The 12839-nt window shown below is 45.6% G+C and overlaps 1 protein-coding gene across 3 annotated transcripts in view; it reads left to right on the top strand.

Moving 5' to 3' along the window:
- Window positions 1–12839, top strand: part of FHOD3 (formin homology 2 domain containing 3) — a 511278-nt gene that overhangs the window by 433828 nt on the left and 64611 nt on the right. For all 3 annotated transcript variants that reach the window (XM_065932345.1, XM_065932348.1, XM_065932346.1), the window contains one exon: window positions 5461–6341. In XM_065932345.1, the coding sequence (XP_065788417.1) occupies window positions 5461–6341 (881 nt within the window). The remainder of the gene's footprint in view (window positions 1–5460; window positions 6342–12839) is intronic.

Below are 12839 nucleotides of genomic sequence, written 5' to 3'. Positions count from 1 at the left end.
GCCACTCTCCTTGTCCTCAGTGCCAGTGAGGCCCCAGGGGGAGCCAAGCCTCCATCCCCACCCAGCATAAACAAAGTGGAATGATGTGGTTGGAGGTGGGACTCGACAATGGTGGGGACTGATGGAAAACTGAGCCTTCGCTTCACTTGGAGACAGTGCGCCAATGGGAATCAGTGCTTCACGTCCACTGGGAAGATGCTGCTGGGGTCAAGGGGCTTCAGCCCATCTACACTTAGGGAGTGAGTCAGCCCTCTTCCTGGTGACAGTGGGACCCAGCAGGAGCAGAACATATACCTGCACCAAGACCTATAAGCTACACCCTGAAAGGGTGATTGTCTGCTAAAAGAGAAGGTTAAATATGATCCAAAGTCTATCACATAATACCCAACACATCCAGGATATAATAAAAATCATGTCAAGAATCAGGGCACTGACATCTTGAATGGAAAAACACCATCCAGAGATGCCATTATTATGGTGACTTCTTCAAAACCTTTGACAGGTGCTGGGATGATCTGTCAAAAGTTTAAAAGCAGTCACCATAATAATGCTTTAGAGAACAGTTACAAACTCCCAGGAAATACATTTAAAAAGTCTTAGCAAAGAAATTTTCAAAAAAGAACGAAGGGAGTATAAGCTGGAAATATACACTGGAAATATAAGCTGAAATAAAGTATTTGACATACTTTATAGTTGATTGGAAACAATAAAGAAAATAGTCAGTGTATTTGAAAACAGACCAGTGGAAATTACCAAATCTGAATAGGAGAGGAAAAAAGACTGAAAATGAAAGGAACCTCAGGGACCTATGGGACTGTGTCAGTAAAACTGACATTCATTTCATCTAAGTCTAAGAAGAGGAGAGAGAGTGCAGTGTGGAAAAATGTTTGAGGAAATAATGGCTGAGATTTTCCCAAGTTTTGCAAATGGCATAAGCCTACAGATTTAAGCTGAGCAAATCCTAACAAGGATAAATCCAAAGAAATCAACACCAAGACAAATGATAATCAAACTTATGATAACTAAAAGCCAAATAATAATTTTTTAAGACAGAAAGAAATGATGTGATACCTATAGAAGAGAATATATATAGTTCAGAGGATAGTGGATTTCTTGTCTGGATCACCGAGGCCTGCAGAAAGGGAGACAGCATCTGTCAAGTGCTGAAAGACCATAACTGTCAACGATGAATTACATGTACACTAAAAGTGGCCTTTAACAATGCAGGGACAATAAAAACATTCTCAGTAAAGAACAACCAAGAACATTTGTCACTAGCGACCTCCCCTTGAAGAATGGCTAAACTAAGTTCTCTGAACAAAAAGGAAATGATGATAGAAGATGACTTGGGACTCCAGCAAGAAAAGAACAACAGAATGGGTAAAAATAGGGGTAAATAAAAATGCCATATTTTTACTCATGAGCTTCTTAAATCATATTCGATGGTTGAAGCAAAATTGCATGTGCTATATGGAGTACAGCATATGTAGAGGAAATACTTAAGACAACTGTATTTTTTAAAGTGGGACGGTAAAGGGATATAAGTGGAAGTAAGGTTTCTGCACTTCAAAGTAGTAAAACATCAATTTGTTTTCGTTTAGTCTCTAAGGTGTGTCCAACTCTTTACCACTCCATGGTCTGGCCCACCAGGCTTCTCTGTCCATGGGACTTGTCAGGCAAGAATATTGGAGTGGGTTGCCGTTTCCTTCTCCAGGGGATCTCCAGGGCTCAAAACTGCATTTCCTGCATTAACAGGTGAATTCTTTGCCACTGAGACACCAGGGAAGCCCAATACCAATAGACTAAAGGAGTGTGTATACTGTAATACCTAAAGCAACTACTGGGAAAATTACATGACGCAACGTACTCAAACACACGATAAATAAGTCACATTGAAATTCTAAAAAAATGTTCAAGCAATCCACCCAAGACCAAGAAAGGAGGAACAGACACTGAAACAAGGATCAAACAAAACAAATAAAACAGCACACTTAAGTCCTAACATATCGAGTGAAAGACAGAGATTTGAAGAGTGGATAAGAACACCAGTCAACTACGTGCTATCATGTACAACACTCATATCAAATGTAATGACATGGGCAGATGGAAAGTTAAAAGCCGGGAAAAGATGTCATGCCAACTTTAATCAAAGAAAAGCCGTATTAATGGCTATATTAATATCAGATGAAGTACACTTCGGAAAAAAGGAAATCGCTAGGGAGAAAGAAGCACCCTACGTAATGATTTTATAAAAGACATGAATGAGTGAAGAAAGGAAACTTGAAAGCCGGCATTTAAGATGTTACCTGATTATGCTCTTTGCCCTGTTGCCAAAATAAGAAATTGCCAACATTTCCCAATCAATGGAGAGAGTGAGGCAGTCTGTTGAGAGAGACTCAGTCACTTTATCTGCCTCAACTTCCTGGCTTCAAAGCAGTCTCCCTATTTACGGGACTGTTTGGCCAGCTGTAGTGATTTTTCCATCGTGTCCTCAAATCCCACCTCCTGTCTCTTTGATGGTGGTTATCATCAAAATGTATTTTGTTTGTGAAGCCAATCTCCAAGAGGACCCAAGACCTCCTTGTTCTGGTGTTGGACGCTTGGTGAGCTTAGGCCACTGTTGAGCAGAGCATGGAGGACAAAACTGCAGTGGAAAAATCAGAGCACTTGGGGGCCTTTGGGCTTCTCCAGTAAATGCCTCCTCAAAGGTAAAGGCACAGCCCCAGGAGAGAGACCAGTGTCCTCCCCCAGCCTGTTCGATCCAGCTCTTTGGAAGAGAAAAAGCTCATGCTGCTCATGTCCTCGGCCTAGGTCTCCTGCCCCCTCCCCAGATGAGCAGCCACAGAGGCCCTTGGATATCTGATGGAACTCACAGCCTGAAATGCCCACTGCACAGCCCTGCTGGACCTCAGGAAGCAAACTCAGAGGAATGACGTCCCTGACCATTTATCCATTCATCCACTCATCCTAGATGCTGGGGATACAACAGGGAACAAAACAGACCCAAACCCCGGCTCTTGTAGAGTTTACGTTCTGAGGAAGAACACAATTTAACAAATAATTATAATCGTTCCAATAATGGGACAAAGGCAGCAATAAACTCAAAGAGAAAAGTGTGTGGAAGATCAGACAGTAAGACATGCTCGGGTAGAAAATAAAGCAGGAAAAGATGATCAGCTGTGGGCGAGAGGGAGTTGTCCACAATTTTAAATAAGGTGGTCGGGGAAGATTTCACTATTTGAGCTAAAACCGAAAGGAAGTTGAGAAGCAAATTGTGTGATTAACTGGGTTTGCCCCAGCAGAGGCAAAGGTCCTGAAGCTGGATCACGTCACGCCTGGTGAGTTCTAGGAACGTCAGGTCAGTGCTGTTGCTGAAGAGGTTCGTGTGTGTGTATCTGGGGTGGGGGCAGTGGTGGAGGTGGTGGTGGGAGAGGGAGAAAAAACAAATTCAGGTGGAATCACACATGGATTGTGAACACTGACAGGTCACTGGCTTTTTGTCTCGGTGAAACGTGGCACCTTTGGAAGACTTAGAGAAGAAAGATAAGTTGGACACTGCAACACATCATGTGGCTCTGGGGTTGAGAACTCACTGTAGAAGGACAAGCGTGGATGCTGAGATCAGCTGGATGCTCCCCTGTTGGCAAGCAACCTCACTAGTTCAGACTGGGGTTATGGCAGGAGTAGTGATGAGAAAAGTGATTGGATTCTGGATGCAACGTGAAGATTTAACTAACAGGACTCTGCTGTGTGGGATGGAAGAACAGGATAAAAGTCAAGGATAACTCTTAGGCTTTTGGAATTGGCAGCAGTTACATTGGCTGGATGAAGGATGGATGAAGTGGCTGCAACTGAAGCCAGAAATGACTGCAGGAGAAGCGGGTTGGGTGAGCGGATGGGACTGAGGAAGAAGATGGCATTTAAAGGCCTTGAGACTGGATGAGATGAAGGCTAGGAAAGGGAGTGTAGATGGAGAGAAGAGGTCCACAGACAGTTAAAGGTTAAAGATAAGGAGGAACCAACATAGGAGACTGAGAAGGAGCCGACAAAGAGAAGGCAGCAAGCCAGGTGAGTGCAGTGTCCGGGAGGCCAAGTGGAGGATGTAAGTCAAGGATGAGGGGGTGACCGCTGCGTCTAGTGAGACAGGAAGGTCATAGGTCACCCAGAAAGGAGCATCTCTGAAACAGAGCAAAAACTTCATTAGACTGGGTTCAAGAGAGAATAAAGAGAGAAATTGGAAACAGCAAAACAACTCTTATACACAGCTTTATTTTTTGTTTGTTTTTTTAAACTTTTTATTTTGTATTGGGGTATAGCCGATTAACATTATGGTAGTTTCAGGTGAACCTCAAAGGGATTCAGCCATACATACACATGTATCCATTCTCCCCCAAACTCCCCTCCCATTCAGGCTGGCAGGTAAGTTCAAGTAGAGTTCCATGTGCTCTACAATAGGTCCTTGTTGGTTACCCATTTTGAATATAGCAGTGTGTGTATGACCTTCCCAAACTTCCTAACTCTCCCTCCCCACCCCAGCTTTACTTTAAAAGAAAGGAGAAAATTTAGATTATAGCTGGAGGGATAAGTAGAATCAAGTGAGATTTTTTGTTTTCATTTAACGGGTAAAATTATACAGTGTTTCTATACCAGTAGGAAGACCTAGTGGGAGGAGCATGGGAGATGCAAGATGGAGAATCACTGGAGCAGATGAGTCCCACTAAGAGGACAGGTGATCAGTAGTCACAGGACAGACGAGGTCAGCGTTTAGGTGCAGGTGGGTGAGTGGAGGCAGAATGGAGGCCCTGGAAGAGCTCTGACTTTGTCTATTAAGTTTTTGAAACAGAAAGCAAGGCAAGGCTTGCAGAGGATGAGTTGAGTATGGAAGCCTAGAGGAAAGAAGAGGTGTCTGGAAAGCCATCTAGGAGAGGTCATGAATGGGGCTGTCAGGCAGCATTAAGGGTCTGCTGAAGACTGGTGGCCGTATGACCAGTGGTATGGTCTGTGCATTTCTCCAGACAGTTTGGCTTCACTGGTGTGGAGGTGGAGTAGGGGGAAAAAAGGAGTGATTCTACAGCCTTTCCAGTACCTCCTGTGGGTGAGGGGGCATTTCCTTGCCTCCCTGTGTGTAGTTAGGGCAGTTGCCCTGAGTGGGTGCTGACCAGCTATCATGGGTGAGCAGAAAAGGTGAGAAAATTTTTTCCCATGAGCCTAGGCCAGAGCCACAAGCTGTGTCACACCTACGAGAGTATTGGGTCCCTAGAGTGAGCCATCGGCCCTTTGACACAGCATCTCTTTCTGATCAAGAGCATCTTGTCAACCACGACCAACTTCCTCTTCTATTGCTTTATTTCTGGGTCTTCCTGATTCCTCCTGTGTGAAATGCCCACGTGTTGCCTGCTTGGTTCTCTCATGGCATCGAGCTACTGTGATGTCCTCATTTTTTCTCCTGTGTACTTTCAGGTTTGTGGTCTGCGGGTGTTCAGGATGCCGGTGTAAATGAGCAGTGTGGCGACATCCTCACCAGCAAACGGTTCATGCTGGACATGCTGTATGCCCATAACAGAAAGCCCGCGGATGACGAGGAGAAGGGGGAGGGCGAGGCCGCGAGGACCGCGCAGGGGGCGGAGGCGGTAGCCAGCCTGGCCAGCCGGATATCCACCCTGCAGGCCAGTTCCCTGGCCCAGGATGAGAGTGTCAAGAGGGTGGACGTTGGCTGTCTGGACAACCGGGGCAGTGTGAAAGCCTTCGCGGAGAAATTCAACAGTGGGGACCTAGGGAGGGGATCCATCTCCCCTGACGCGGAGGCCAATGACAAGATCGCAGAGAAGGCCTCGGCTCAGCCCAAGACGGAATCCGACTACATCTGGGACCAGCTCATGGCCAATCCCAGGGAGCTCAGAATCCAGGACATGGATTTCACTGACCTGGGCGAGGAGGACGACATTGACGTCCTGGACGTGGACTTGGGTCACCGAGAGGCCCCAGGGCCGCCTCCCCCGCCCCCGCCCACCTTTCTGGGTCTGCCGCCCCCACCCCCTCCGCCCCTGCTGGATGGCGTGCCTCCCCCTCCAGTCCCCGGTAATTTATTGGCTCCCCCTCCAGTATTCAACGCTCCTCAGGGCTTAGGGTGGCCCCAGGTACCCAGGGGTCAGCCAGCATTCACCAAGAAAAAGAAGACCATCCGTCTGTTCTGGAATGAAGTCCGGCCTTTTGAGTGGCCCTGTAAGAACAATGGCCGCAGCAGAGAATTCCTGTGGTCGAAACTGGAACCCATTAAGGTGGACACCTCCAAGCTGGAGCACCTGTTTGAGTCTAAATCGAAGGAACTGTCCGTCTCCAAGGTATCGCTTGCCTCCAGCATGCCTCTTCATTTGCTGAGTTACTTACAGATATTAGGTAGAATGGAGAGTTTTGTTATACATAAAATGCCCTTTGTGTTGCTCTTACTAATTGCTTTAAAAGGCAGTTGGTATAAAAATCTGACTTTTCATCCAGTACCCTGTGTCACACATTAGGTGTGAGCTAAATGAGTAAGGGACCTTTTGTTGCTAACAAAGCTAGCAACTTATTAACACCGATAGGCAAGTAGCTTTCCAAGAACCTAATAACCTGGAGGAATAAAAAAAAAAATGTTTACCCAGGGATTGTTGGCATAGCCTGATGGCAAATGATGACATTCTCTAGAGGAAAGCAGACTTGCTAATTTATCAAACACACTGACTTCATCCTGTGACTCTGTTTATTCACGCTCACATTTGTTGTTTATGGTTGATAGTGTTTTAAACCTCAGCTGTAAGACAGTAAGCTATGGGACATTTCTTCAGCTAATCCCCTGGCTGAGTCAGCTTGCTGCCACTATCTGGATGCTTCTATGCAGTCATATAGTTAGCATCCTGTAAACGTTATACGTGTATCTAGGTTTCTTATTTCTCATAGGTGTTTGAGAACCCTGAGGGCTTTGCTGGTGTAGTGTCTTTAAGAGAGATGTTCCATCTACTTTTATAAATTAAGACCTTTGTATATGAAGTTATTGGGCATCAAAGGTAAAGTCATGACTAAGGAGCACTGGCAAAAAGGCGCGTGATACTGGATCACAGATTTTATTTCTGATGATTCATTGCATTATCAGGGTCTCCTTTACATATCTCAAAGAACTGGTCTAAAAAAATAACTCTTGAGATCCTGGGCATATTTCAGTTTTAAAACAGGTTTAAGACTGTCTTCTCAGGGCCCTGGAGTAAGAACACTTTTTAAAGGCTAGTTTAGAGTAAACATGCCAGAACTTACTGTCGCGAATTAATTTCGGCTCCGTGGGTTGCTCCGTTTAGCATCATTTTGGGTGAGTATAAACTGAGTTGGGCTCCTTGATCTGCCAGCCGGGCTCCGATTTGGAGTCAAAGTGTGTGCAGCTTCCTCAGGACAGGAGTATCCTTTCAAGAAGGACCTGAGGACGGAGTTTGTGCCTGTCACCATGTGTGATGCTGGTGATGTGTGATGCTGAAAGGCTAGGTCGGGAGCTCTAAAAGGTCAACTTCCAGTTAAAACCTGTACTGGGGTCGGGGGTGGGGTGGGGGAGATGGGTCTGGAACTACCTGCTGCTCTTCCCGAGTTGGCCTTTACCCTCGAGTTGATGTCTGCCCAGTTCCAGCAAGGATGTGAATCTGAACCATTTCCAGCCCCACCCCATACCCAAGTCAGAATTCCAGCTTTTTCCTGTTTACGAATCCAGCTGCCAAGATCCAAAATAGAAAGCCATGCCAGCCAGTCCTCTTCCCCAGCTGGAAGTAAAACCCTCTTGTTCTCTCTAGAAAACAGTGCCACGGGAGGTGATATTGCTCTCGGTGTCTCTGTGTCCTGACTTCCAGGACTGGTCACGTGTGGTGATGAGCCACCCATGTGGCCCCTTCCGGTCTTACTGTCAGACCTGCCATTTAGGAGAAGGCTGGCCTGGCGTGGTTAAAAGAGCAGTTGGATCACCCAGGATGTGCCCTTGCTCCCACTGATCTGGTTGTCCTGCCTCCTTCATCCCACTCCTTCCCACGTGAGCCCCTCTGGCTGCCTGGACCCTCCGGGCTTATCCTGGTTGCTCCTTAGCCTCAGAGGTGGCTGGCTCTTGACTTGGGGTTAAGGGGTTGAGGAATTAAAGAGTCCCAGTTGGCAATAAAGGCACTTCTGACTTCATTTTTTACGAAAGAAATGGCAAAGTGAAAAACTTCCTTGAGAAGACCCCGAATGGGTTCACCTCCCCCAAATCTTCTCTTGGCTCCACTGTGGTTAGTGATGGGAGCCTGGTTGGCACACTCTCAGTGGCCCAGAGTTCAGTTCTTTCTTGAAGTAGGTGGTGACCTCTTGAAAACCTGTATTGCCCAGCTACAAAGGCTCACCTAGTTTTTATAAAGTGAGAGCATAAGAGGGAAGTAGCATGTTGAAAAATTTACCTGATCCCAGAATGTCCTGCAATGGGACCTAGGAGCCCATTTTAGGGAGGGGTGGGGGGCTAGGAAATGTGAGCAGAGACTAATTTACAAGTGTTACAAATGGTGAGGACGCAGGTTGGAGAGTTGAATCTGTTATGTGGATTAGTACAGCTATAACCAATTTCATGTTTGTTTCTAATTTTTGACTATGATGTTCATAAAACTCAGCTGTAAATAGCTACTTCCACATTCTGGTTCATGAGAAGCTTTTCATTAAGAACAATAGAGTGCATCGAAAATAAAATATACTTCACAGGGCAGCACAGAGCAAAGGGAATCAGTTGTACTTTCCATCAGAAAACTTAGACCAGACCAGTGTTGTGGGGCATGGTGGTGACCATCTGAGTCATCCCCTAGGGATTCGTGTGCCAGATCCAAGGCCGGGGTGACCACCTCATGGCGATGATAAGAACAGAGAGATGTGCTTTGTGATTTCCTTTCCAAGTAGTTTCTAGAACTGGATCTACTTTTCTCTTTTGGCAGGCAATATACATACATACATATATATGTATATACTTATATATACATATGGGCTTCCATGGTGGCCCAAACAGTAAAAAATCTGCCTGTAGTGCAGGAGATGTGGGTTTGATCCCTGGGTGGTAAAGATTCCCTGGAGAAGGGAATGGTTACCCACTCTAGTATTCCTTTTTTTTTTTCATTAATCAATAAATGTTTGTTGAGTACCTACTGAATGTTAGAATCTACATGTTCTGAGGACATAGTTCTTTTTTTTTTCCATTTATTTTTATTAGTTGGAGGCTAATTACTTTACAATATTGTAGTGGTTTTTGCCATACATTGACATGAATCAGCCATAGATTTACATGTGTTCCACATCCTGATCCCCCCTCCCGCCTCCCTCCCCATCCCATCCCTTTGGGTCTTCCCAGTGCACCAGCCCTGAGCACTTGTCTCATGCATCCAACCTGGGCTGGTGGTCTGTTTCACCCTTGATAGTATACTTGTTTCAATGCTGTTCTCTCTGAACATCCCATCCTCGCTTTCTCCCACAGAGTCTAAAAGTCTGTTCTGTACATCTGTCTCTCTTTTCCTGTTTTGCATATAGGGTTATCATTACCATCTTTTTAAATTCCATATATATGTGTTAGTATACTGTATTGGTCTTTATCTTTGTGGCTTACTTCACTCTGTATAATGGGCTCCAGTTTCATCCATCTCATTAGAACTGATTCAAATGAATTCTTTTCAATGGCTGAGTAATATTCCATGGTGTATATGTACCACAACTTCCTTATCCATTCATCTGCTGATGGGCATCTAGGTTGCTTCCATGTCCTGGCTATTATAAACAGTGCTGCGATGAACATTGGGGTGCACGTGTCTCTTTCAGATCTGGTTTCCTCATTGTGTGTGCCAAGGAGTGGGATTGCTGGGTCATATGGCAGTTCTATTTCCAGTTTTTTAAGAAATCTCCACACTGTTCTCCATAGCAGCTGTACTAGTTTGCATTCCCACCAACAGTGTAAGAGGGTTCCCTTTTCTCCACACCCTTTCCAGCATTTATTGCTTGTAGCAGCAATAAATTTATTGGATAGCAGCCATCCTAACTGGCATGTAATGATACCTTACTGAGGTTTTGATTTGCATTTCTCTGATAATGCCACTCCAGTATTCTTACCTGGAGACTATATGTATAGCTTTTTAATAATATAGCTTTAATTACGTGTTGTGGAGAAAGACAGAAATTTTGTGCTACATTTCATCATATTGTGTTTTTGCTGTTGGTCTAAGATGTGAATGTCCTAGTACATGGTTAAAATGACCCCAGAGTTGGGTGTGAGGGCAGAAAACCCCCGGGGATGGGGAATTACCCTCCATGGTTTTGACATCACCCCGAGAAGCCCAAGGAAGTGGCCTTCCAAGCTGTATGCCTCATCCAGGGCAGCCGAGTCCCTGTTCCTTCCAAAGGACAGCTGTTACATCCCCAGATCCAGACAGACCGCTGAAGGTGTGGAGCAGAAGCGAAGCCCAGAAGGAAGAAGGGACCCGGCTTCACCTTTGGGGACTCTTGGCTGTCTTATTCACCTGGGTTCCTTGCTCTACTGTGGGGAGGGGCCTCTGGAATGGATTTGGAGACATTTGTTTGACTTTATTGACCTTGAAGTTTCGAATCATTTCATAAACTATTAGTAGTGACTTTTTAAGAAAATCCAGAGATGATTTATTTCGTCTGGGGTAAACCCCAGCCTGAGTTGTTTTGAAAGGCTCCCCCGGGACTCAACCAAAGCTATGAGCCATTGATTTAAAGTGAAAAATAAAGCGTCAGTGGGGGGACATTGCTCCCACCATCATTCCCCACGTTTACTTCACCCCTCCCCCACCTCTGTTTTATTCTCCAGAGAAGAGAAGAATATCTTCCTACCCTTTATGCAAATTCAGGTCATAAGGGAATGTTATTCCGTTTAACAGCACCCTCAGAAAACCTGAATTCTGCCTGGGAGTTCCAAGCCCAATTTTGGGACTTCACTGGGGTGATCACACACCGTAGTGTATCCGGGATGGTCCCCATGTATGCCGGAGGTCCCAGGGGAATTATTAAGGTCACTCTCTTCACCTCTCAAAAGTCTCTCAGTTACAGTACTGGATAAACTGCAATAACATTGGAAATGTAACTGTTTGACAGTTGGCCTCTGCTGTAAAAACTCAAAGAGCCAATATGGGAAATTAACATTTTTTTTTTCTAAATTTACCAATAAGCAAGCCTGTTCTGGCCAGTTCCACAGAAATGTTATTCCTAACTAAATATTTTTCAGCTTTATTTAGGCTTCCTTGATAGGTCAGCTGGTAAAGAATCTACCTGCAATGCAGGAGACCCCGGTTCAATTCCTGGGTCAGGAAGATCCCCTGGAGAAGGGAAAGGCTACCCACTCCAGTATTCTAGGACTTCCCTGGTGGCTCAGCTGGTAAAGAATCTGCCTGGAATGTGGGAGACCTGGGTTCGATCCCTGGGTTGGAAAGATCCCCTGGAAAAGGGAATGGCTACCCACTCCAGTATTCTGGCCTGGAGAATTCCATGGACTTCGTAGTCCTTGGGGTCTCAAAGAGTCGGACACGATTGAGCGATTGTTCACTTTCATACTCTCTTTTGTGGCTTTTTTGTTGTTGTTCCGTCTTTTGTCTTCATGCTTTCCCACGTATATCTCCCTCATTACAGAACTTGGGAAAATTTCATAGCAGTCCCATCGTTATGACATCTGTATTGTGGCATCACTGTCATGGACACTTTCTCAGCAGACAGTTTTGAAAATATCCTGTGGCGTCACCCTTTTGGCAGCTAGAGGGGAGCGAGGAGGAATGATTTCCCATTTCTAGAACTCGTGCCTCGCTGAGCTGGCCCTGGGGTCTGTGACAGTGATGCTGACAAGCGCTTTGAGAGGTCGGTCGCCTTTCATGGAAATACTCTCAAACTTAGCAGTATTCTCCAAGACTCTGAGTACTCTTAATAAATCATGTCCTTAGCCCAGTTTCTATTTTCAGTCACTGCGCCCTCTGGGATGATAAGTTCTGTGTGCTGAATATCCACTTTTTAAAACTGCATCCTTTACTGCTAGTAAAATTGCTCTTTAAAAACTCAAAGCGGTGATTCTCCATGGCAGCATTTCAGAAAACTTTGGAAGGCAAGACCTGTCCACCTGCCTGGACTGCAAGCCTCCACAGTCTTTGCCCAAGCTCTCCTCCCTACTCTACTTGCTTCGTCCTCTCTCCCAATGTGGAAGTTTGTGCCTTCACGGTGGCCCTTCCCTGGACCTTAGTTGTCTTTATCATGGCATGTCGTGGCAGAAGCCCAGGGGCTATGCACAGAGATGGAGCAGGGTTTTGTGTTTATTTCCAAGGACCACACCCATGATCCGGCTGCATGGGGTTAGCAATGGTGCAACGTATGCGGTGTCTTCAGGAGCCCACTGTGCTCGCGACCCCAGAGCCTCACAGAGCTCATTAACCCCTAAGTGTGGAAGGATGCTTTCTCAGTCACTGACAGCTCAGTTCCCAGGGCTGAGATGACCCTGGCGTCTGTTGGGCGCCTCAGACTCCATTTAGCATCGGTGAAAACTTCCTGCATTGTCTCTAGCTGTGGGGACATTATCCCACATCATTCATGAAAGTGACAAGATCAGACCTTGCTGCATCTTTGAATGGCAGGGGGCTGGGCAGGGGGATCCTTGTTTTTATATCCTAAGAAATGTTCTCTGATCCCTGCCTTTCATTTCCTATTTTTAAATTGTGTTCTTTTTGAAAGAACAACTTTTTACTCACCCAGCAATCCTGTCTCAAGCCTTAAGACTTTTTGCAAGTCTAAACTGGTGACTCTGGTCACACTCACATCTTTTATTCCTCTGT

Source organism: Muntiacus reevesi, chromosome 4 (genome assembly GCF_963930625.1).
Source record: "Muntiacus reevesi chromosome 4, mMunRee1.1, whole genome shotgun sequence".
NCBI classification, from domain to species: domain Eukaryota; kingdom Metazoa; phylum Chordata; class Mammalia; order Artiodactyla; family Cervidae; genus Muntiacus; species Muntiacus reevesi.
Note: the sequence above shows the minus strand (reverse complement) of the source record. Positions and strands in the feature narration are given on the sequence as shown.